This window comes from Anomaloglossus baeobatrachus, chromosome 6 (assembly GCF_048569485.1).
Source record: "Anomaloglossus baeobatrachus isolate aAnoBae1 chromosome 6, aAnoBae1.hap1, whole genome shotgun sequence".
Lineage (NCBI taxonomy): Eukaryota > Metazoa > Chordata > Amphibia > Anura > Aromobatidae > Anomaloglossus > Anomaloglossus baeobatrachus.
Window position 1 is genome coordinate 304,680,058 of NC_134358.1, and position 26,525 is coordinate 304,706,582.

General features: G+C 45.3%; 1 protein-coding gene across 1 annotated transcript in view; it reads right to left on the minus strand.

Moving 5' to 3' along the window:
* The window catches only part of LOC142243895 (NFX1-type zinc finger-containing protein 1-like), a 267,452-nt gene that overhangs the window by 96,654 nt on the left and 144,273 nt on the right, over positions 1 to 26,525 (minus strand). Inside the window, exon 8 of the mRNA XM_075316092.1 lies at positions 23,528 to 23,667. Within this exon, the coding sequence (XP_075172207.1) occupies positions 23,528 to 23,667 (140 nt within the window). The remainder of the gene's footprint in view (positions 1 to 23,527; positions 23,668 to 26,525) is intronic.

Genomic DNA, 26,525 nt, shown 5'->3' on the forward strand with positions numbered 1-26,525 from the left:
GGTGGTGAAGCCAAACGAAGTCTGGAAGCATCCGAAGAGGCTGCCACGGGAGCGGGAACCGTGGATTGACTAGTGGAGACCCGGGGCGCTGAAGATGTGACCGAGGCTTGTAGCGTGTTCAGGCGGGCGTCCACGGAAGTCATAAAGTTCAGCATGCGGGTCTGGACTTCACGCTGGCGTTGGAGTTCCTCTTGCAAGGCCGCTAGTGCTTCGGCGGGATCCATGGCCTGTTCTTACTGTTAGGGCCAGATGGATGGGCAGACCCGGGAGGTGGATCCACTGGACCGAACTCCCCGAAGAGGGAACGGAGTCCGGTAGCCGGAGCACTTTAGGTAGCAGAACAGTCCGTGCACTTAGAACACAATGGAGGAGTCCCTGGGACCACGGGGTCACTGATGGTGGTCCGGGTGACGGAGCTCAGGTTCGGAAGCCGGGATGATGTCAGGCGGGGTCCGGAACCGTTGGAGCGAGATGGCGGGTCACCGCAGGGAACCGGGATGGTACGGACTGTCAGGATGGTAGATAGGCAGCGTTCGGGGTTTGAGATACAGCAGGACCGGATGGCAATGCAGGATCGGCTCTAAAAGAGAGAGAGGTAAGTATCTCACAGGAACACAAGGAGACCTGACTCCTAGCTTGGGAAACACGAAGAACAGGCCCCGCCCCCTTGGACATTAATCCCCTTTATACCCTGTACCTGTGTGCATCATTTCCTGTCAGTGGACACTGGCCCTTTAAGAAAGGGTCAGTGACCGCGCGCGCGCCCTAATGCGCATGCGCGCGGCCCGGGTGCCAGAAGCCAGGGCAGGAAGCTGAGAGGAGGAAGCAGCAGAGCCGGCCAGGGGCTGGGAAGCCGACGGGCGCCGAGAGCGGGGACCAGGAGGCCTGGGAAGCGCGGCAAATGGAGCCTGGAGAGCGGGGAGCGTGGCAGGTGAGCCGGGGAGCGGAGCAGAGGACCCGGGGAGCGTGACACATACACTCACACACACCCGATAGCATACACTCACACACACCCGATCGCATACACTCACACACACCCGATAGCATACACTCACACACACCCGATCGCATACACTCACACACACCCGATCGCATACACTCAGACACACACACACACACTGACGATATCGCACATACGCGCTCACACTCACAACATCCGGAGATACCACATGCTTCTGGCCATGTGATCCTCCGGCAGGTCCTGGAAGCTCACAGCACAGTATCGCGGCCGAGAAGCAAGCGATATCTCCGGATGCTGTGAGTGTGTGGATGCGATCTGATGTGTGTGTGTGAGGTGTGTGTGAGAGTGAGTGTGATCTGATGTGTGTGTGTGTGTGTCTGTTGTTATGTGTGTGCGTGTGGATGTTACGCCGCTGCAGGACCTTGATGCGCTGGTAACTATGCTACCATGGTTACCAGCGCATCACGTCCCCCACTCGCACGGGAGCCCACACCAGCATACGGCGGCAAACCCCAGCAATGCGAGGGTTTGTGTCTGCTGGGTTGGCGGCGTATGCTGGTGTGGGCTCCCGGGGGTACAGTACTCACCTGGGAGTCGTGTCTCCGTGTCAGTTCGGGGGATGCGTGCGGGGGGAGGGGCCAGAGCGAGCGTGCATTGCGTGAGGGGGGCGGGGCGTGGCCGAGTTGCCAATACGTGCAGGGTGCCGGGGCGAGAGGCCAATCCGTGTGGGGGGCGGAGCCTGTGCGAGCGGCCGGCCAATCCGTGTGGGGTGGGGAGCCAGGGCGAGCGACCAATCCGTGCGGGGGGGCGGGGCCATGGCGAGGCCAGCGGCCAATCCGCTTTGTGTCACCGTAAGGACACAATTTTGGAGCAAGACAGACAGACAGACAGAATAAGGCAATTATATATATATAGATATATATATATATATATACAGTATATATATATATATATATATATATATATATATATATATATATATTATACATGCACACACAAGATATATATGTAATCTACTGTATATTACATATTTTATAACATATTTACAATTTATTACAGTTTTTTGTGTTCTAAAGTTGTATTCCAATAAATATATTTTATGTTCTATCTAAATATCTTTATTATTGTATCATAAAAATGATTAAATGTCCGATGTTCACATTGTACTACAATACATTTTTCACTTAACTATAAGCAATATATGTGGGAGTCGGAGTCAGAGTCGGTGCAAGGGAAACTGAGGAGTCTGAGTCGAAGGTTTGGCTTACCGACTCCACAGAACTGCAGGCAAGTAGTAAGGGAAATACGGCACTCCTTTTTATTTATTTGGTGGTGCTCAGGTAGGGTTTCAATCCTTTTATCCAAATAAAAAAAGACCTGGCACTCAAATCACGATGTTGCGGTGAACAAATCTATTTAATGGTGGCTCAACAGATGAGTGTAAAACGTGACGTTTCGGTCCACAGGACCTTTTTCAACAATACACTTAATGCTGGAGCCTGGGGAGCAAAGAGGATGGACGCTGGCGATGTGGCAATGTATTGCAGTGAGGAAGTGCGTCCGTCCTCTTTGCTCCCCAGGCTCCAGCATTAAGTGTATGGTTGAAAAAGGTCCTGTGGACCGAAACGTCACATTTTACACTCATCTGTTGAGCCACCATTAAATAGATTGTTCACCGCAACATCGTGATTTGAGTGCAGAGTCTTTTTTTATTTCAGAAATACAGGCAGACACTTATTAGTGATGCAATACCATTAGGGAGTTGACTGAAAATTAATTTTACAGAAGTACAATAACTCCAATCAGACAACCAATGTCATTATGAATTATCTTCAACATAAATAAGAATAAGGAGTCTTGGAGTGATGTATGATCCACACAGAGCCCTGATCTCAACATCATGGAGTCTGTGATTACATGAACAGATAGAAGGATGTGCAGAAGCCTACATTCACAGACGATCTGTGCTTAATTCTCCAAGAAGTTTAGGACAATCACCCTACTGACTTCCTTCAAAAACTGTGTACAAGGGTACCTAGAACAATTGATGCTTTGATATTGATTTTATTTGCTTGTTCACTTTGAATTTTGTTAATTGATAAAAATGAACTATTAAAAATATTTTTTAAACCATTCTTACTTTGCAACATTTTTCCACGCCTGACAAAAACGTTTGCACAGTACTATACATTCTGTTTCTATTTGTCTAATATATGTAAAAAAGTTTTTACAGAATATAATACACTCTGCAGCATTGAGATAGGCATGGGAGGCGATTTAAACAAAATGTCCAGGCTGCTTTTGTTGCGGGCGGGGAACAGACCGCAGCAGGGAGGCTGCTCGAGACGCTCGGATCCGGGGACGTTGTGGAGGCTCAAGGGGAAGCTGGATCTGGGCCTGAGCACCCATCTATCGCCCGCAAGTGAGAAAGGGGATTAAAACATATAGGGAACGTTTGTCAGTGACGCCACCCTTGGTATGCGGTGATTTTTGGTGGCACCACCACTGCCGCTGGAAGTGGTGCCCAGGCCTGATGGAGGAGGGCCGCTGGATGTTATCCCCTCCACGGGTAGGGGAGGTGTTGACCCGGGGCCCCGATACAGGTGGGATGGTGTGGCGGAGTGCAATTTGCAGGGTTGGACCAGATGATATTGGTGTACTCACAGTTCCTGAAATAACTTGACACAGAGTCTAGATGGTAAACCAAATCACCAGCAGCCAGTAGCCTCCGGAGGGGGTGTTCGGATCCCACACCCTTGTATAGTAGAACAGGAGCCCTTCTACCTGCATTTTATGTTTGAGTCTTCAACCTTAACTACTCCGTGTGAAATGGGGAAGTCCACTCCTGGAGTTACTGTCTTTTGGGAGCTGTGGCCCGCGAGAACTGACCCGTGGGATTTTAGCAGGCAATTGCGGAGCCCTATACCCCTCATTGGGCTTCCGTCTCGCTCTATCTGGGCCTCCTGTGGGACGAGACTTGAAATCTTGTCCCCGGCTGGTCAATTGGTAAGGCGCTTAAAGCTGAACCTCGCCCTAGGGTCCAGGCACCCTGTCTGTGCAGGGCTCCGGACCAGATTCCCACTGTCGATTTCTCGATACCGGCGGGCTACAACCCTGCCCCGGTCCACTTAAGGTCTCCCGCGACCGGATCTCTGTCGCATGTGGCCCTGTTTACCGACTGTCACCTAGTCCTTGGTCAAGTCGTCCGGTAGCTCAGGAGCTCCTACTCCTGACTCCTCCACTCCCAACCGTCACCTCTCAACAGTCACTCACTGACTGACTGACTGACTCTGTCCCCTCCCATCCATCACACCTCAGAACCCCTAGGTGGGCGTCACCATCCGCTTGGCGCCACCCACTGGTGTGTCCCTATTATAATGGTGGGGTGACTAGGTTTTGATGGCTGATGTTACGTATCCAGAATGGGGATTGTGAGGGCGGGCCAAAGAGGAGGGACTCCTGCACCTAGAAAAGGGGTGCAGTCATCTGTGACACCCTGATTTTGTCAGGGCATCACACTTTACTGAAGCTCCATAGAGCTAACCACACACAAAGAAGACAAAAGGCCTTTCTTTGCAGATAAACAGAATACACAGTCTTAAGGCCCCATCACACACAATGAGCTCACTAGCGAGATCGTTGCAGAGTCACAGTTTCTGTGACGCAGCAACGATCTCGCCAACAATCTCGTTATATGTGACACCTACCAGCGATCAGGCCCCTGCTTTGAGATCGCTAGTCGTTGCCGAATGTACCGGACCCTTTTCTTCAAAGGTGATGTACTGCTTGGTAGGACGCATTGCTGTATTTGACGCCTACCAACGACCTCCTAACACAGTCCCAACGCCCGCCGAGATCATTATACAGGTCGCTGATCGTTACTGCGTCGTTGGTAAGGTCTGACTATGTGACATCTCACCAGCGACCTCCCAATGATCCTTATCAGTCATATCGTTGTCGGGATTGCTGGTAAGTCGTTGTGTGTGACTGGGCCTTTAACAAAGGTACTATAGTGTTATCCAGCACACAAGTTGAAGCATGGAGATTCCATACAGTAGGACTTCTTACCTCCACACACAGACAGCTAATGAATCACCTGGACTTTCTTATATCCACCTTACTATGCCTTGGGGTGGGAATATGTGAACAGCCAGTCCTGTCCATCTCTCTGACTGCTCATAAACCTGGCCCTTGCCAGCCAAATTAACTCTCTCAGTACTATACGCACTGGATCTAGCTTCCAGGCTTACATCACATAGGATAACAACTGCTGTGATATATATCTCCCCTTCATGACATGCCCGGTGGCCATCTTAAACATGATATATATACAATGGTTTGAAAAAGAATTCATACCTGTTATGCACATAAGAATTCCAACACAGGTAAAATGGGGAATAAAGCCTACCTCAATCAGCTGCACCTGTACCCTACTGGTACATAATAGTATCCCTAGATACTACAGTCCATAGTAGCTCCTGCACAGTCTGGAATATCCATAGCTGTGCAATGCGTCACAGGGCAGGTGGTTAACCTACTAGTTGCCGGGCTGTTGAGGGTTGGGTTAGGCCAGACCTGGGCAAGGGGCGGCCCACGGGCCACATCCGGCCCGCCTACTCTCTGTGACCGGCCCACCTACTCTCTGTGACCGGCCCGCCCGTCTTCAGCCGGTGCAGTGGAGCCGGGCTGCAGCGTTCCGAGCAGGGAGAGATCCTGCAGGTCTGCACAGTCAGTGCAGGCAGCGGAACGCAGGAGTCTTTCCTCTGTTCCCTGCCGTCACTAATTGTCAGTGACACACGCGCGCACTCTGACGTTGTCAGTACTGCGCTGCGTGTGTCATTTCAAAAGTTCCCGCCCGGCAGAAGAAGAAGCAGCACAGCAGACGGAATAATTAATCCTGCAGGACCTGCGAAGACGTCACGCCCATGTGACTGTGTGGGAGGAGACACAGGATGCCGGGCAGAAAGCATAGATACTGAATCCTGAAGGAGATGTGGACACATGATGACTGGTAATGAGAAAAGAGGGGACATGAGGGGGCTGCAGGGTGAGTGGCATATGAGGGAAGATGGAGTTGCAGGGTGAGTGGCATATGTGGGAAGATGGAGTTGCAGGGTGAGTGGCATATGAGGGCTGCAGACTGACAGAAGGATGTGAAGGGGTGCAGAGTGTTTGAGAGGGGTAAGTTGGGGTACAGGCAGGGTTAGATATGTGGGCAGGGTGTGACATATCGGGGTGTAGTGTGTGGGATCTGGGGGGTGCAGGTTGTATGGGGAGCAGGGTGTGTGACATATGGGGGTGTAGTATATTACAGGTGTGCTATATGGAGGTGTATATAGTGGTGTAGTATATGGGGGTATAGTGATGTAGTATATTACAGGTGTATATAGGGGTGTAGTGCTGTAGTATATTACAGGTGTACTATATGGAGGTGTAGTATATTACAGGTGTACTATATGGGGGTGTACTATATTACAGGTGTAGTATATGGGGTATAGTGATGTAGTATATTACAGGTGTACTATATGGAGGTGTAGTATATTACAGGTGTACTATATGGAGGTGTACTATATTACAGGTGTAGTATATGGGGTGTAGTGATGTAGTATATTACAGGTGTAGTAGATAGGGGTGTAATGATGTAGTATATCGGAGGTGTATTATATAGTGGTGTAGTATAATACAGGTGTATATGGGGGTGTAGTATATTACAGGTATATGGAGGGGGTGTAGTATAATACAGGTGTATATGGGAGGTGTAGTGGTGTAGTTTATTACAGGTGTAGTATATGGAGGGGGTGTAGTAATGTAGTATATTGGGTAGAATTGAGGTAATTATATTAGTCCGGCCCTCTAAACCAATCCCAATTTCTCATGCGGCCCCATGGGAAAATTAATTGCCCACCCCTGGGTTAGGCGATGTCACAAGTGGCCTTGTCCAGTTCCGTTGCCCCGAGGCATACAGTAAAAGGAAGGGAAAGCGGGATGATTGGGAGAGTTTGTTGTGACGCCACCTGTGGTATGCAGCAAGGGAGTAGCCGCCACTGCAGAATTCCTCGCCGGGGCAGGTGTTATGGCAGCCGGGGTGGTGTCGCTCCCCATAGGTGGAGCGGTCCCTGGGTGGGATGATGAGGGTTGGCAGTCCCTTGGAAGCGCCGGAGCGACAACGTCACTGAACAGAGTCTGAGTCAGCAACTACGGTTCCAGGATCTTTTACTCACTGATTTAAAGCTGCACCCAGGTGCTGGTCTCTGCCGTCATGGGATACGGTCAATCCCAAGCAAGTAAGGGGCCACGACCGGTGTTTGGAGAGAGAGAGAGTGTCCTTTTCCTAGGATGTCCCCCTCAGCAGTTAGGAACTCGGGCTGAGCTCCCGCTCCAAGCCCAGGGCCTAGTGAAGATCAAAGAGCTCCAGAAGTGTCTTGTCAGAATTATGGTCCTGACTTGTCTGTCTGTATGAGTGTGCTGCGCCTACCTCTACCCCCAATAGTGCCCGCCCCCTGGCGGTTGCCCTAGCAACTGAAAAGTCCCATGACTCTAAATGGCCACCCCCCCCGTCTGCCCCAAGACAGCTCCCCAGTGGGAAGCACCTGACTGTATGCAAGATGAAATGTGGTGACACCGATGGTTAACCCCCCTACCTGGGATGCATACCACACCTTAACTGAGGTGCAGTACCCTGTGGCGACCAGAGCCTCAAGGGCGCCACAGCTGCAACACTAGAAACCCACAACTCGGACATGTCTGCCTAAAAAGCCTTTGAGTTGTTCCTCGTACCTCCTAAGGAACCAGAGGGGAGGTTGCTACATACTATGAAGCAGGATAGGAAAAGCATGCAGAGATAAGCAGGAACCCAAGGTGTGGAAACATAAAACATGTACACAAGTTGAAAAGATGAAATATGAAATGCAAGCTAAGGTGGCCTCCTACAAACTTAACAGTAACCAGGACAAAGATGTAGGTAAGATAAATGAGAAAGTACAGAGCAATTACCAAACTGGTCTCTGGCTAATAGGCTAAAATCCATAGCGAGGCTGGAACTTCTTAGCAGAATCCACATATCAATATAGCTAGCAGGGAGGCTAGTATTAGGAGAGTAAAAATGGCCCTATCGGTGATGTGACAGAACAGAGAAAATGGGAAAAGGAGAACACCTGATAACTGCTAACCAAAAGGAGAGAAGGAAAAGTAAAAGACCATCTGAATGTGGACAGGGACTGACCTGGTTGTGGCTCAGCAGGGAAGGAAACTTACTACGCAGCAATAGATCACCGGATCGAGTCCTCAACCCGAGGCATAACAATACCCAATGAACTTTTCAGCATTTTCTCACTGTACATTTAGATTATTACATAAATCCTAATAAAATACATTTAACACAAATAGCAAATATGTGTGAAGTGTAAAAGAAATGATACATTGTTTTCTAAGTATTTTAAAAACATAAATTTGAAAAGTGTAACATGCATTTGTATTCTTAACCCTGTTGTCTGATACCTCTACATAAAATCCTGAATGATCAATTGCCTTTGGAAGTCACGTAATTAGTAAATTAGTCCACCTGAGAATAATATAGTCTCAATATAACTACACTGCAGAATTTTTAGGCAAATGAGTATTTTGATCACATGATAATTTTTATACACGTTGTCCTACTCCAAGCTGTATAGGCTTGAGAGCCAACTACCAATTAAGTAAATCAGGTGATGTGCATCTCCGTAATGAGGAGGGGTGTGGTGGAATGACATCAACACCCTATATAAGATGTGCTTAATTATTAGGCAACTTCCTTTCCTTTGGCAAAATGGGTCAGAAGAAAGATTTGACGGGCCCGGAAAAGTCCAAAATTGTGAGATGTCTTGCAGAGGGATTCAGCAATCTTGAAATTGCCAAACTTTTGAAGCATGATCACCGAACAATCAAGCATTTCATGGCAAATAGCCAACAGGGTCGCAAGAAGCGTGTTGGGCAAAAAAGGCAAAATAACTGCCCATAAATTGAGGAAAATCAAGCGTAAAGCTGCCAAGATGCCATTTGCCACCAGTTTGGCCATATTTCAGAGCCTCAACGTTACTGGAGTATCAAAAAGCACAAGGTGTGCCATACTCAGGTACATGGCCAAGGTAACGAAGGCTGAAAAACGACCACCTTTGAACAAGAAACATAAGATAAAACGTCAAGACTGGGCCAAGAAATATCTTAAGACTGATTTTTGAAAGGTTTTATGGACTGATGAAATGAGAGTGACTCTTGATGGGCCAGATGGATGGGCCAGAAGCTGGATTAGTAAAGGGCAGAGAGCTCCACTCCGACTCAGACGCCAGCAAGGTGGAGGTGGGGTACTGGTATGGGCTGGTATCAAAGATGAACTTGTGGGACCTTTTCGGGTTGAGGATGGAGTGAAGCTCAACTCCCAGTCCTACTGCCAAGTTTCTGGAAGACAACTTCTTCAAGCAGTGGTACAGTAAGAAGTCAGTATCATTGAAGAAAAACATGATTTTCATGCAGGACAATGCTCCATCACATGCATCCAACTACTCCACACCGTGGCTGGCCAGTAAAGGTCTAAAAGATGACAAAATAATGAAATGGCCCCCTTGTTCACCTGATCTGAACCCCATAGAGAACCTGTGGTCCCTCATAAAATGTGAAATCTACAGGGAGGGAAAACAGTACACCTCTCGGAACAGTGTCTGGGAGGCTGTGGTGGCTGCTGCACGCAATGTTGATCGTAAACAGATCAAGCAACTGACAGAATCTATGGATGGTAGGCTGTTGAGTGTCATCATAAAGAAAGGTGGCTATATTGGTCACTAATTTTTTTGGCTTATGTTTTTGCATGTCAGAAATATTTATTTCTGGGGGGGGCGTGGCCTGGACCTCATGTAGAGAGTACGCAGTGCGGGTGAGCTCCCGCCTGGATCCTCAGTTATCCTGAACACCAGCCTTGCTAGCAAGCACCACTGACCTTGGAGGGCTGCAATATTGCTCACAACACCCGGGGAAGCGAGAACCGCCGAGATATGCCGGTCCGCAGCAGCAGTAAGAAGGACAGAGACGCGCAGGAGCGCGCCTCTGCAGAATCCAACATGGCGCCGCCGGCGTCCACACTGTCCTGCGGTGGAGCAGTGGGAGTAGCGGGCAGGCTGGAGCAATCTGCCAGAGTGGCCCCTGGCACAGAGCTTATTTCCGACGAGGCACCCGATGGCGGTGCTGAACGGGCCCTGGAGCAGGGAGATGAAATACCCGACGGGGAGACCGTGAGTACCCTGGACCCTGCGAGCTCAGTAGCACAAGACCTGCAGACACTGAGGCCTGCGCTGGCAGATGGAGGAGGGGGAGATATATTGCAGACAGGACCTATCTTCACTGAGCCCACACTGAGGGACATTCTGACAGCAATTAACTCTTGTAATACCACATTGGCCACTCTAAGCAGCCAGATGGGAACTGTCACCTCGGATATAGCCTGTATTAAACGTGAGCTGCAGGGGGTGACTGTCAAGAGTGGGGGAGCTGGAGGAGCGAGTGAGTGCAACAGAGGAAAAATTACCACCAATGTCACGAGAGCTGGGAAAGGCCACGCAAAATATCTGCACACTGCTAAACAAGGTGGATGATTTGGAGAACCGCTCCCGCAGAAGTAATTTGCGACTGGTGGGGGTCCCAGAGAGGATGGAGGGCAATGACCCACTGAATTTTTTTGAAAAATGGCTCAAAGATACCATAGGAAAAGATATACTGTCCCCTTTCTTCACCATTGAGAGGGCGCACAGGGTTCCTATTCTGTCCTATTCTGATTAAACTACTGCACTATAAAGATAGGGACACTATCCTGCGCAGAGCCAGAGATATCAAAAAACTTGCAATTGATGGGAGGAAAATTTCAATATTTTCTGATTTCTCCATGGAAGTGCAAAGTAAAAGAGCGCAATTTATTGAGATCAAAAAACTGCGCAACATACAAGTGCCATACTCCACGATGTACCCTGCTAAGCTGCGGATTGCTGCGAACGGAGAGACTCATTTTTTTGATACGGCCGTGGAGGCACTATCTTTATTGGATACCAACGAGAGGTCCCTGAGGAGGAAGAATACTTGAGGTTCCCTTTTCTGCCGCCAGGTGTTGTCTTTGTTTGGGACGCTATGCTGGTGTACTCATTACAGTTAAATCCATCTAGGATCCAGGACGGGAGATGGCCGGTTCATTGTGGACACTCGTTGCACTAGCGAGCTGTGGACCCCCTCCCTACATGGACTTGGGGCGTGTTTTTAGCCCTGATTCTCTCTATTTGGGAGAAATGTGCAAGTTACACTTGTTTTTGAGGGCAGGGGCACTGCGCACTGGTGTGCAGAGCCCTATCTCTCTCCTTGTTTTTCTTGTTTACTGTTGTATGATGCAATCTGTTTGTGGAGCGTGGTGTGCCTCAGTCGTGTCACTCAACCTAATGTTTTTGAGAATCGGTGGAGAACGCCTCTCTCCTCCAGGTATGAAGTATCTGCCCGGATCATATCTGAGTCTACGCTTATGGCGACATCCTTAAATATTGTAGCGTGGAATGTTAGAGGGCTCGGAGATGCGAACAAAAGATGTGCTATATTTACTCACCTACAGAAACTTTTCCCGGCTATTTTATGTCTATCCGAGACCCATATGGTCAGGGATAATGTTCATTGGCTGAGGAGGGGATGGATCGCGCATGAATATCATTCCACATACTCGACCCATGCACGGGGTGTGAGTGTGTTGGTGCACAAATCCATCCCTTTCTCATGTACCAGATCAGTGATTGACCCTGGGGGCAGATTTGTCTGTTTACTTTGCACGCTGTATGGTATACAATTTATTCTGGTTGCGATATATATCCCTCCACCGTATTCAGTCGAACCGGTAAAAAGGATATTGTCTATTTTAGATTCCCTTCCACCTGCGCCGACGCTTCTGATAGGGGATTTTAATACCTATTTACATCCCTATCTAGATAAATTACACTCGGGAAACATATCGGAGAACGCCGTCCCAACTTCATTTGCTAGAATGCTCATAGAGCTGGGTTTGGTAGATCTATGGTGTGCCCAACACCCCACAACCAAAGAATTCTCCTGTTACTCTAGCTCCCACCACACCATGTCACGGATAGACCTGGCTATTGGAAACACACTTATGGCCTCACATACACAAAAGGTGGCCTACCTACCTAGAAGTGTATCTGATCACTCACCATTACATGTTACGCTTGCATGGGGAAACCCCCTCGCTCTGCCCAGGCCTATCTGGAAACTTAATCCCTTCTGGATCCAGCTTATTGGGGGATCTTTATATGATAACATTCTAGAATAATTTCATCTTAATGAGTGCTCTGCACCGCCACACATAGTTTGGGACTCTATGAAAGCTGTGGTAAGGGGCATATATATTAGAGAAATATGTATACGCAAAAATCAAACCAGAAGAAATGTTTATTTCTAAATTTTGTGCAGTTATATTGGTTTAGGCCCCACTCACACTTGCGCTATTTTGACGCAAACGGAATCCGTCAGTAATGTAGTACAGTTCATTTATTTACAGTGGAAGCACGTTAATATGCCGAGTGTGTGTGTCATGCAGTACCTGCGTGTGTCCACATGGTGTCGCGCTTCCACTGTAAATAAATGAACTGTACTACATTACTGACGGATTCCGTTTGCGTCAAAATAGTGCAAGTGTGAGTGGGGCCTTACCTGGTGAAAATAAACAAGTGAGATGGGAATATATTTGGTTTTTATGAAGTTGCCTAATAATTCTGCACAGTAAAAGTTACCTGCACAAACAGATATCCTCCTAAGATAGCCAAATCTAAAAAAAAACCCCACTCCAACTTCTAAAAATATTAAGCTTTGATATTTATGAGTCTTTTGGGTTGATTGAAAGCATAGTTGTTGATCAATAATAAAAAAAATCCTCTAAAATACAACTTGCCTAATAATTCTGAACACGGTGTTCAGTTGTTCTGTGAAGGCCTTCGAGGTTTGTTTGAGAACAAGGAATACACTATACATGTCAGGGATAAAGTTGTAGAAAAGAAGTAAAGCAGGGATAGTTTATAAAAATGTATCTCAAGCTCTAAACCTCTCACAGAGCACTGTTCAGTCAATCATACAAAAATGGAAAGAGCATGGTATAACTGCAAAACTACCAAGACATGGCTGGTCACCTAAACTGACATGCCAAGCACTGAGAGAAAGAAATCGAGAAACACTGGTCACTATGGAAAAGCTGCAGATATCCACAACTTAGGCGGGAGAATCTGCCCCAAGGACAATTCAAATACTCCACAAATGTGGCCTTCATGGAAGAATGGCAAGAAGATAGACATTTTTTAAAGGAAGCCATAAGAAGCTGTGTTTGCAGTTTGCAAAAAAACATGTAGGGTTCATGGAAGAATGGCAAGAAGATAGACATTTTTGAAAGGAAGCCATAAAAAGCTGTGTTTGCAGTTTGCAAAAAAACATGTAGGAAAAAGCATGTGGAAAAAGGTGATTTGGTCAAATGAGACCAAACTAGAACTTTTTGGGCAAAATTCAAAATGTTATATGTGATGGAAGCTAACACTGCACATCACCCTGAAAACACCATCCCCACTGTCAAACATGCTGGTGGCAGCATCATGCTGTGGGGATGCTTTTCTTCAGCAGGGACAGGAAAGCTGATCAGAGTTGATTGGAAGATGGATAGTGCTAAATACAGGGCAATCTTGGAGGAAAACCTGGTAGAGGCTGCAAAATACGTGAGACTGGGGTGTGGGTTCACCTTCCAGCAGGACAATGACTCTAAATATACTGCCAGAGCTACAATAGAATGGTTTAGATTAAAGCAGGCCCATATAAACTCCAGACCTATATCCTATTGAGTATATGTGGCAAAACTTGGAAATTGCTGTTCATAGATGCCTCCATCGAATCTTACTGAGCTAGAGCTCTCTTGCAAAGAAGAATGGGCAAAACGTTCAGCCTCTACATGTGTGAAGCTAATAGAGACATACCCCAAAACTATTGCAGAAACAATTGCAGATAAAGCTGGTCCTACAAAGTATTGACTCAGGGGGTCTGGATACAAATGCTTATCACAATTTTCATATTTATACTTTTAAAATATTTAGAAAACCATGTATCACGTCCTCTAAACTTCACAAATATTTGCTACTTGTTGTTTTAATATCGCATAAAATCCCAATAAAATACATTAAAGTTTGTGGGTGTAATGTGAATAAAACTGTAGAAAAGTTCATTGACTATGAAGAATTTTTTGAGGCACTGTATATAATGGTATATTTTTGATACACAGATGCACCAAGATTTGTTGCAAGGAAAAGTGCATATACAATGTTAGCTATTTGTTATTGTTTTTCTTTCTTTATATTTATTCAGTATCAAGTATGAGCACAGAAACATGCAGATATAAACACACATTCCTTAGGATGTTATCAACGTGTTTATTAATGGTTGCCTAAGCAATATTCTACCATGCTGAAAGCACGTAGACCTGCAAATCATCAGGATCAAGTGCCGATAGCTGAATTTGTAATTGCTGACTAATGACATCCCAGATGTGTTTGATGGAAGACAAGTCTGGAGATGCTGCAGGACATCATAGAATATTTTGGCCATGCAAACTATTCACAGTTGCATGAGCAGCATGTGCTCTGGCATTGTCATGTTAAAAAACAGCTCCTGGATATGAGAATGATCAGAGCAGGCCGTTTGGCGTGATATTTCATGTTTCATGTTTATGTCTATGTTTATGCCTTTGCTTACTTCCTGGTTGTGGATGTTCCTGGGTGACCGGTTGAAGATTAAGGGTCACCGTATTAAGCACTTGAACCTGGGGCTGGTTCGGCAGGGAACTAATCCCTAGTGGAAAGACAGTCCCCCCTTTTGGGTCTCTACTCACTGCGGGCAGGAGTAGAAATTAGTGACCCCCCCTTCTTGATTTCTTGACTTATAGTCAAACATCCTTAATATATCTCATATTCTCTATTCCCTACATTTCTTCTCGTCCCCCATACCGACCCATCCGTTGAGTACTATACTTAGATATATACTTATATATCTTCACACATTCTCCTCTTCCTCTTCACTCCCTCTCCTTTCTTTTCCTCTTTTCTTCCCCCCCCTTTTTTTTTTTTCTCTCTTCTCCTCTTTTCTTCTTTTCTCGCTTCCCCATATTGCCAGGCCTACTTTCCTACTTTCCTACTTACATACCTGAACTCAACCCTCTAGACCTCTCCCCCTTTCCATTTCCTAGCGTCTTACACATACCTTTGCCAACACTTGACTCCCCTCCTTAGACCTCTGAGGTCCCCAGAGCAACATGACTACACTTAACTGCGGTTCAATTAACATACGAGGCTTCAACACCCCTCAAAAGCGTTCACAGGTCCTGTACTCTATGCATAAGAAACAAGTCCACGTCCTTATGTTTCAGGAGACACATTTTAAAAAAGATCATGTACCCACATTTCGATACAGATTTTTCCCTGTGTGGTTTCATAGTACCAACCCCGAATCCAGATCAAAAGGGGTCTCGATTGCACTTCATAAACAACTGGTACACACTATAGTAGACTCAAACATTGACGAACAGGGTCGATATATTTTCCTTAAATTGAAAATAGAAAACTCTCTGTTCACACTGGCAAACTGGTACCTTCCCAACACTAATCAGATCTCTCATTGCAGAACCCTTTTAGCATTAGTCGCTGATTTTGCAGAAGGGACAACAGTAATCGGAGGTGACTTCAACTTCACAATCAACTCGGCCTTGGACTCCTCATCTGGACGGAACACCACTCGTATCAGAGAATTTCGTGCCTTGAATCGGACCCTTCATGCCCTCCGGCTGATCGATGTGTGGAGAACTCTAAACCCTCAAGGTAGAGACTATACATATTATTCCCCACCACACAATACATACAGTAGAATAGATCTCTTCTTGGTGAGCCATGGGGCCTTGGCTTGGAACCCAAAGGCAGACATAGGGGAAATTCTCTGGTCCGATCACGCCCCAATTTACGTATCCCTTCAGGTCCCATCCTTTCCCCAACGCTCGTGGACATGGCGACTGAACAACAATCTACTTAAGGACACTCTTTGCCTAGAAGAATTGAAAACCTCAATTGACGCCTTTACACAAATACATAGCTCTGATCCGACTTCTTTGCCTACCCAATGGGAAGCATTGAAATGTGTCCTTCGTGGAGTACTAATCAAACATGCCTCCAGGATTAAAAGGGAAAAGACGAAGGAGGTAGAGGAGTTGCTGACACAAATCCACGAGCTAGAAAATTTGCATAAATTAACACACACTTCAACGGTCCTGGCCGAACTGGTCCTTAAGATGGTTACGCTTAGAGACCTACTGGATCAGAAATACTCCCGACACAGAGAGAGATTCCGAGGTTATTATTATACATCCTCCGATAAATGTGGCCGCCCCCTAGCACGACTCTTACACCCCCGGGCCAACACCTCTTATATTCCTTGTATTACCACTAGAGGCAATAAAAAATCTCATGACCCGACAGTAATACTGGAAACCTTCCGGTCTTATTACGAAGACCTTTATAATATCAAAGGGCAGTACTCGGAACTACAGCCAGCGGCTCTAATAGGGAAAATTGAGAGATATGTGCGGGAGACGGCCCTACCCCCCTTAGATAACCTCGCTGTAGAGGCACTAGAGGGAGATTTCTTGGAATCTGACATCTGTAATGCAATTCAAAACACACCCTCAGGAAAGTCTCCAGGCCCAGACGGGTTTACCCCGGCCTTTTATAAAATACTCAAAGACCAATTAGCACCGATTATGACCAAAACGTTCAACTCAATCGATGGAGAGTCACGGTTAACACCACAATCCTTAGAGGCCCACATTAGCGTGATCCCCAAACCAGGGAAGGATCCATCTCTAGCTTCAAACTATAGACCCATATCTATATTGAATATAGACCTTAAACTTTATTCCAAGTTATTAGCCGACAAGCTGGCACCACTCCTGCCCTCCGTTATTAACTTGGACCAAGTAGGGTTCATTAAGGGTCGGGAGGCAAGAGATAATACGATCAAAACTTTATCCCTTATCGCTAGGGCCAAGAAAAAATCAATCCCATTGGGTCTTCTGAGTATTGATGCAGAGAAGGCCTTCGACAGGGTCCATTGGAGCTTTCTGAAGGCAGCTCTGGAGCAATTGGGTTTGGGACCCCGGTTCTTACAGAAAATTAATGCTCTGTATGATAATCCATCAGCCAGGGTGAGAATTAACGGGACATTATCTTCTTCCATTGCGGTGAGAAATGGGACTAGACAGGGTTGCCCCTTGTCCCCTCTCTTATACGTGGTGGTCATGGAACACTTAGCTAACGCACTTAGGGGAAACATAAACATTAAGGGGCTTCAGGTCGGTGATAAACACCATAAAATTGCATTGTACGCAGATGACCTGCTAGTATATGTCTCCCAACCCCATATTTCGTGCCCAGCCATAATGAAAGAGTTCGAAAGATTCAGCCTCCTTAGTAACTTTAAAGTTAACCTCACAAAGTCCGAAGCCTTAAATATCTTGCTGTCACAGGATGACGTTACAAGGGCAAGGGACAACTTCCCATTTAAATGGCGACCTTCCACCATCAAATACTTGGGCATCCACATACCGACAGACATCTCGAAGCTGTACACGCTCAATTACCTACCACTGCTGGAGAGTACAATCAAAAACTTTAAATCTTACGGGGGTCTAAAATTATCATGGATGGGTAGAATGAATGTGGTGAAAATGGACATCCTGCCACGTTTTTTATATTATTTTCAGACTATCCCCATTTCCCCCCCCCTCCAGCTTCTTTCGTAGTCTTCAATCAGCCATCATTCGTTTCGTGTGGGGTAGGCTGAAGCCTAGAATTAATCTCCGCACCCTGACCCTCCCTAGGGCGCTTGGTGGGGCTGGTCTCCCCAATTTTAGGGGCTACATGCATGCTGCGGCCATGTCCCGCTTAGTGGACTGGCATTTTAACAAGGTCTCCAAGCAGTGGATACAGGTGGAGCAGGAGGGACTGGAGATACCACTTAGACACCTTCCATGGCTGCCCATCACTGACCTCTCTGAGGTGGGTTCATACTCAGACTTCACCAAAGATACTCTTAGAGTTTGGCATACAATATCCAATAAGATATCCCCTACACAACATATCGGTCCTCTCACACCTTTATTCTCCACTCCATCGTTCCGCCCAGGATATCAACAAAGAAGCTTTCTCGGCTGGAGAGCAGAGGAGGACACCCGGTTGGGGAGCATCCTGATCGATGGAAAATTACCGACCCTCCAATTTTTTCAAGCTCAGCATCTGGGCGGGGGAAAGAAGTGGTTGGAATTTTTCCAGCTGCAGGCCTTTGTATCCGCGCTGGTGTCCAGTGGCCGAGTTCGAGACACATGTAACGCCATTGAAGAACTGTTTACGAAAAAAGATCAGCCTGAAGCCCGGTTTCTCAGCTGTACAGCATTCTCAATGAAATTGGGACTTCAGGCAAACGAGGCTACCAGTTGGCTTGGGAAAGTGAGCTGAAACAACATATCTCACCAGCTGAATGGGAAAAATGCTTTTTATTCACACATAAATTATCAGCTACGTGCGCCACACAGGAAATTTTTTTTAAAATCTTAACGAGATGGTACCAATTTCCAGCTAAGCTTCATTCAAGATTCCCTACGGTGTCGGCGATGTGTTGGAGATGTGGACGGGAGGTTGGCACGATGACACACATTTGGTGGGAATGTGAAGGAATACAGCAGTTCTGGCAAAAAGTACTCACGAACTACCATCTCATAACTGGGAAAACAGTTGAGAACTGTCCCAAGATAACACTCCTCTCCGTCTTACCTCACTCTATCACATATCATAAGCGAGATATTCTGCGGTTCTGCCTTGCGGCGGCACGCTCCACCATTCCTAGATACTGGAAAACTTCCACAATCCCTCCTATTTCCGAGTGGTACATGGAGATGGCAAATATTTGTAGGATGGAGGAGCTTGCAGCCGAGGGCGCGGACACCAGAGATAAATTTTACAGGACCTGGAACGATTGGATAATGTTTAGGGATTCACCTGACTTCCATAAATTGTTTTGAAAAAGTAGACCTCAGAGGAACCCCCTCCCCCCCCTTCCTCTCCCTCTCCTCTCTTTCTCCCCATCTCTTCCCCACTTTCCCCTACTCTCCTCTTGCTTTCTCCTCCATATCTTTTTCCTTTCTTATACTTTCAAACTCTTTATGCCTATGGTATTTTCTGCTGTTCTTATATTGGAATAATGAGAAATATATTTTTTTATATATTTTTTTTATTTCAATCACAATTTTAATGGGTCCGGTTAGCAAGTTTTTACCATTGAGCAAAGGAATACTAAAGTATTAACTTACTATGCTTGCTTGATCCCCACTTCTAAATGTGGCATTTCTACTCCAGAGCTTGCCCTTCTTAATACTAGCAGTCTGAACATCGTCACAATCTTTAAATGTTTGAAGTTTTGAATAAGAATACGTTCTTTGCATATAATTTCTGAATTTTAATTTTGGTACTGCAAATTCACGAACTTGTTGTTCATTGTTCATTACACATGTTTCAATGGTTTTGAAAATGCCTAAGAATTGATATGCTGCTTGTATGTGACACCGCAGGCTGCTCTCTGCAGGCTGCTTTCTTTACATAACTTGTTATATGACACTATTTTGGTATTTTGTAATTCTGCTAATTTCCAATAAAAATAGATTGAACATAAAAAACAGCTCATGGGACACTTTCACATTCTCTCGTGAAGACCTCTTCATGATGTTGGCCATGTGGCTTACCCCTCTATTTGTGTCTATCATTGCGTTTAAGCTATAAGCGTGACTCAATACTAAAGAGGACAGAGCTCTTTTCTAATGCACTGACAAGATGCAGAAAAGCCCCCCAATAACGTTTGGGTTGTGTATTTTGGCCAACATATTAACCAATACCTCATATATTTTATATATATATATATATATACATATATATATATATATATATATATATATATATACAGTGCCTACAAGTAGTCTTCAACCCCCTGCAGATTTAGCAGGTTTGATAAGATGCAAATAAGTTAGAGCCTGCAAACTTCAAACAAGAGCAGGATTTATGAACAGATGCATAAATCTTACAAACCAACAAGTTATGTTGCTCAGTTAAATTTTAATAAATTTTCAACATAAAAGTGTGGGTCAATTATTATTCAGCCCCTAGGTTTAATATTTTGTGGAATAACCCTTGTTTGAAATTACAGCTAATAATCGTCTTTTATAAGACCTGATCAGGCCGGCACAGGTCTCTGGAGTTATCTTGGCCCACTCCTCCATGCAGATCTTCTCCAAGTTATCTAGGTTCTTTGGGTGTTTCATGTGGACTTTAGTCTTGAGCTCCTTCCACAAGTTTTCAATTGGGTTAAGGTCAGGAGACTGACTAGGCCACTGCAACACCTTGATTTTTTCCCTCTTGAACCAGGCCTTGGTTTTCTTGGCTGTGCGCTTTGGGTTGTTGTCTTGTTGGAAGATGAAATGACGACCCATCTTAAGATCCTTGATGGAGGAGCGGAGGTTCTTGGCCAAAATCTCCAGGTAGGCCGTGCTATCCATCTTCCCATGGATGCGGACCAGATGGCCAGGCCCCTTGGCTGAGAAACAGCCCCACAGCATGATGCTGCCACCACCATGCTTGACTGTAGGGATGGTATTCTTGGGGTCGTATGCAGTGCCATCCAGTCTCCAAACGTCACGTGTGTGGTTGGCACCAAAGATCTCGATCTTGGTCTCATCAGACCAGAGAACCTTGAACCAGTCTGTCTCAGAGTCCTCCAAGTGATCATGAGCAAACTGTAGATGAGCCTTGACATGACGCTTTGAAAGTAAAGGTACCTTACGGGCTCGTCTGGAGCGGAGACCATTGCGGTGGAGTACGTTACTTATGGTATTGACTGAAACCAATGTCCCCACTGCCATGAGATCTTCCCGGAGCTCCTTCCTTGTTGTCCTTGGGTTAGCCTTGACTCTTCGGACAAGCCTGGCCTCGGCACGGGTGGAAACTTTCAAAAGCTGTCCAGGCCGTGGAAGGCTAACAGTAGTTCCATAAGCCTTCCACTTCCGGATGATGCTCCCAACAGTGGAGACAGGTAGGCCCAACTCCTTGGAAAGGGTTTTGTACCCCTTGCCAGCCTTGTAACCCTCCACGATCTTGTCTCTGATGGCCTTGGAATGCTCCTTTGTCTTTCCCATGTTGACCAAGTATGAGTGCTGTTCACAAGTTTGGGAAGGGTCTTAATTAGTCAGAAAAGGCTGGAAAAAGAGATAATTAATCCAAACATGTCAAGCTCATTGTTCTTTGTGCCTGAAATACTTCTTAATACTTTAGGGGAACCAAACAGAATTCTGGTGGTTTGAGGGGTTGAATAATAAATGACCCTCTGAATAAACTTTTCACAATTTAAAAAAAAAAAAAAAAAAAAAAAGAAATAACATTCTTTTTTGCTGCAGTGCATTTCACACTTCCAGGCTGATCTACAGTCCAAATGTCACAATGCCAAGTTAATTCCGAATGTGTAAACCTGCTAAATCTGTAGGGGGTTGAATACTACTTGTAGGCACTGATATATATATATATATATATATATATATATTTCTGCACATTATATTTTTATACAGGATGCAGCCAGGCCCATTATTTTAGGCCTTGTAAACTGGGGTCTCCGTTCCTGTGTGGTGCACTTATGTAGTACTGAGTAGCCTGCCTAGTCGAATAGTATGGGTGTAACCAATAGGCTGCTAGCCAGACACTGTGCACCTACATGTGTGAACGGCGCCCCATACAAGTCTATTTTGTGTGCAATTTTATCACCAAGCAATCACCACCTCCATGCATTGGTAGTTTTTGAGTGGTTGCTTCATTAGTGTTGTGCACCTGTGATGCCTCCATCTGGACAGGTTAAGACTGCTGAAAGTAAATGTTGAATTTTTGGGGGAAATTATTTTCCTCTTTTTGTTGCTTTTTTATAGACCTCTTTTCTAGCCTTCATTGCTGTCTTGCAGTGCACCATGATAGAATTTGAAATGTATGGCATGGGGTCAACTGAACACCTAGAGATGGAAATCTGGCTCGTAGCCGAATGTCGTGCAAACAGGTATAATGGTTTATGTAGACTGTGTTTGATGCCTTAGGCTTTGTTTGTGCTGTCTAATTTTGTTTGGAGGAGAGAAAAGATCACTATGCACAATTCTGTAAATCTGATGAGACCACGTCTATTACCATGAATGGTCTTTATGAGGGAACATCACGCCGATTCACCTTCTGGTAATGGGTGACATAATACATATGATACGATACGATACACTTTATTATATAGTAGCTGTACTCTTCTAGTCTTTCTTCCCAGTACACTTAAGGCCCCGTCACACACAGAGATAAATCTTTGGCAGATCTGTGGTTGCAGTGAAATCATGGACATATTGTTCCATTTGTACACAGCTACAAACCTGGCACTGATTGTCCACAATTTCACTACAACCACAGATCTGCCGCAGATTCTTCTCTGTGTGTGACAGGGCCTTAAGAGCTTGGAGTTACATTAAATTCCGTGTGAAAGCATTGGTATGGTTATTTCTCCAAAATGTCTCAGGAACCATTTTCAGCATAACAATCTCAGTCTGCATGTGGCTTGTGCTACTGTGACCAGCCTACATGACCTAAACTTACTTCTATGGCTTACAGCATCTCTGGATGTCTCTAAACGAGCACATCTGGGATGTTCTTTGGTCAGCAACTGCAAAGGAAGCTGCCAGCTGTGAATCTTGATGATTTGTGTCCAAATGCAATCAGTGTGAGGGAACATTCCTCAGACAATAAATTTCGTTGATAGCATGCCAAGGTGTATAGCGGTGCTTGAATTTCTGCGCCTTGCGCTCATACTGGGTTGAAAGCATTTTGAAAATATGGTTCCTTTTTTTTCATATCAAATATATCAGATATCAGATCAGATATATCATCAGTTTGGACTATTGTATAATATGGACTTTAGTACAAAGTGGATGTGCGAGGGACCTGTTGTGCTATATTGATATGGTCTGTTTTCCTGTCATTCTACACTTCATTTCATTGTCATATGTATCAACCACACACATGCCTGGTTGCAAAAGCAGTGTGGTTGGTGTTTTGATCACATACTGTGAGTGCCAGTATATTGTACATGTTTTTCTGTTATATATGGATATATACCACTAGAGTTTGTTCACATGCCTGAGTGTATCTCCTATTAGATATTTTTTTATCACAAGGTCCCTTGCTGGCCTATGAAGTTGTTGCTCAGGTGGGAATATTTATTCTATTTTAGAAATATGTTGTTTGTATGTGAATTTCTGTGTCTGAGATAAAGAAATCCTATAGTAAACAACACAAGTACAGCGTTAATGAATTTTCTAGTGCTATAGAAGCAAAACATACAACCAAACAAACAAGTGAATGAATGTACCTGTAAACCTCCCACCGTTTTTCAAGGGGAAGCTGCCAGAGATCCGCAATCAGCTCGCATTCGCTTTCTTCCATGTGACTTGTCTTCTGGAGCTCATGCTTTATCCGTTTCTTTAATTTCTTTTTCATTTCTAATGGCAGCTGCAACAAACCATACATGCGCTGTGTTATAAATGTGCATTCATTTTACCAATTTGCATCTATCATAAAAATAAATGTCATCTTAAACATTTTAAAAATTAGGTTGTTCACAAGGTACCTCTAGCTACTTTTTTTTCAGATACTGAAATGTTGACTCCATTTAGTGTTCTTAAAAAAGCATATACAAGGCTGTACCACTGGGGTTGGAAACCTTCAATGCCACTTTTCTCTGGTCCCCGGTCAGATTCCCAGAGACTGCAGTGCTTGGGCCGCCAGCCCTTTAATTGTTCCTTAGACTCTGAGCATATGCACGCCACATTTGATACTGAACACTGTGGCACACACATGCAACATTGGACTGGCCATCTACTCTTGGCTACCTACAAATAGCGTTTACAAGCTGTGATACTTGCCAAATCAGGTGTTACTAGGCCCTAACCATGCAGGGTGCCCAAATTTTTGCATTGGTTTATCTTCCTTTTTTGTTATTTTTATCTTGTACATTTTAAAATTATTTGCTTTCTATCTAACACACAAAGGAAATGTGTCATCTTTAACGTTATGCCTTTTAGAGATCATTTCATCTTCAAATAGCTTAACTGTTCATAATAACAGTAATTTTACCCAGGAGTGCCTAAACGTTTACATGCCACTGTATATCTGTATATGAGATATATATATATATATATATATATATATATGTATATATATATTTTTATACATATATATATATATATATTGTGACGTTGCACACAGTTCACACACGGCATCATCAGGGGGTTACTCACTTGCTTTGCTGGTCTCCAAGGTAGCACACAGGAACACGGTTCTTTTAAAAGTTTAGCAGTTTGTTAGGACAGCATAAACTGCTTTTGTAGTCCACGTCACACACTGATGACAGTCCATAACACTCACGGTAAAACCCAGCAGGTTTCGATACCACTTTCTCCAAGAGTATCCCACTGACCCCCAGTCAGCTGTAGCGAACCCTCTCTCACTCTCTCTCTCGGGGTGTTTCCTTCAGAGAGGCTTCAATACCTCTGTTGGCAGATGAGCAGCCTCTCCACACTGGCTGCTTCACAGACATACACACTCTCTGCCATATGCCAAACTTTAGACTCCATTTTAGAAGTCAGCAGTGACACCTCCAACACACCCATGGGCGAGGTATGTGGATGGCCAGACCCACCCATCTCTCCGGCCATCCATGATACTGGGCCGTATGAACACCATTCTAAGAACCTGTGGCACTACAGGTACCAGCATGGAGTTCCAGAATCAGACCACTTCCATGGTACATATCGACCATTCACTATCAGGCTGGTTGCCTTGTCACAATATATATATATATATATATATATATATACACACACACACACTGTGATGCTAGTACTACTCACAGACAAGCTGAGAGGCAGGGTAGTCAAATGTTACTTTCTCTATGTCCAAGGCTAGTATTACTATTGAGGAATTGGATTTGTTGGCATACTGAATGATTATTATTATTTATTTTTATAGTGCCATTTATTCCATGGCGCTTTAAATATGAAAAGGGGGTACACATAGTATGGACAAGTACAATATTCATAAACAAAACAGGGCACAGACTGGTACAGGAGGAGAGAGGACCTTGCCCGCAAGGACTCACAGTCTACAAGGGATGGGTGAGGATACAGTAGGTGAGGATAGAGATGGTCGTGCGGCGCTATATCAGACTGAGGGTTACTGCAGGTTGCAGGCTTGTTGGAAGAGGTGGGTCTTCAGGTTTCTTTTCAAGATTGTCAAGGTTGGCGAGAGTCTGATTTGTTGTGGCAGAGCATTCCAGAGTATGGGGCTGCATGGGAGAAATCTTGGATGCGATGGTGGGAAGGGGATATGAGAGGGGAGTAAAGAAGGGGATCTTGTGAGGATCGAAGGTTATATGCAGGTAAGTATCGGGAGACTAGGTCATAGATGTAGGGAGGAGACAGGTTGTGGATGGCTTTGTAGGTCCTGGTTAGTGTTTTGAACTGGAGTAGTTGGGCAATGGGAAGCCAGTGAAGGGATTGGCAGAGAGGAGAGGTCGGGGAGTAGCGGGGGGACAGGTGGATTAGTCGGGCAGTATTGTTTAACATAGATTGTAGGGGTGCCAGACTGTTAGTAGGGAGGCCACAGAGCAGGAGGTTGTAATAGTCCAGGCAGGAGATAATAAGGGCATGCACTAGGATTTTTGAAGCTTCTTGGGAAAGAAATGTACGAATCCAGGAAATATTTTTGAGTTGGAGGCAGCAGGAGGTGAAGAGGGCATGGATCTGTGTCTTGAAATAGAGATCAGAGTCTAGAGTTACTCCAAGGCAGCGAGCACATGGGACTGGGGAAAGTAAGCAGCCATTGACATTGATGGCTAGGTCAGTTGGGGCGTTTAATGAGGAGGAAAGATAATTAATTCTGTTTTGTCCATGTTCAGTTTTTGAAATATAGCAGACACTGTGGAATTCTGGTTAGTAAGGAGGTGATGTCAGGTCCAGAGAGGTAGATCTGTGTATCATCAGCATAGAGGTGATACTGAAAGCCGTGTGACTATGAGCTTTACCAGGCCGAAGGTGTAGATGGAGAACAGCAGGGGTCGTAAAACTGAACCTTGGGGGACACCGACCGATAGGGGGCGAGATGAGGAAATGGTGTGAGAGTGGGAGTGGGAATAATGTCAAGATTTCTGCTTATATTGTCTGGAGCTTGTCTAGATTATATAAAGCCCTCTAGATCTGGATTGGAAAGCATTTGTTTATTCGGTTGGCTATGATAGGTGTAAAAATCTTGAGATCTATATTCAGCAAGGAAATGGGTATGTCATTTTTCTTGAATAGTGGATCTCTTTT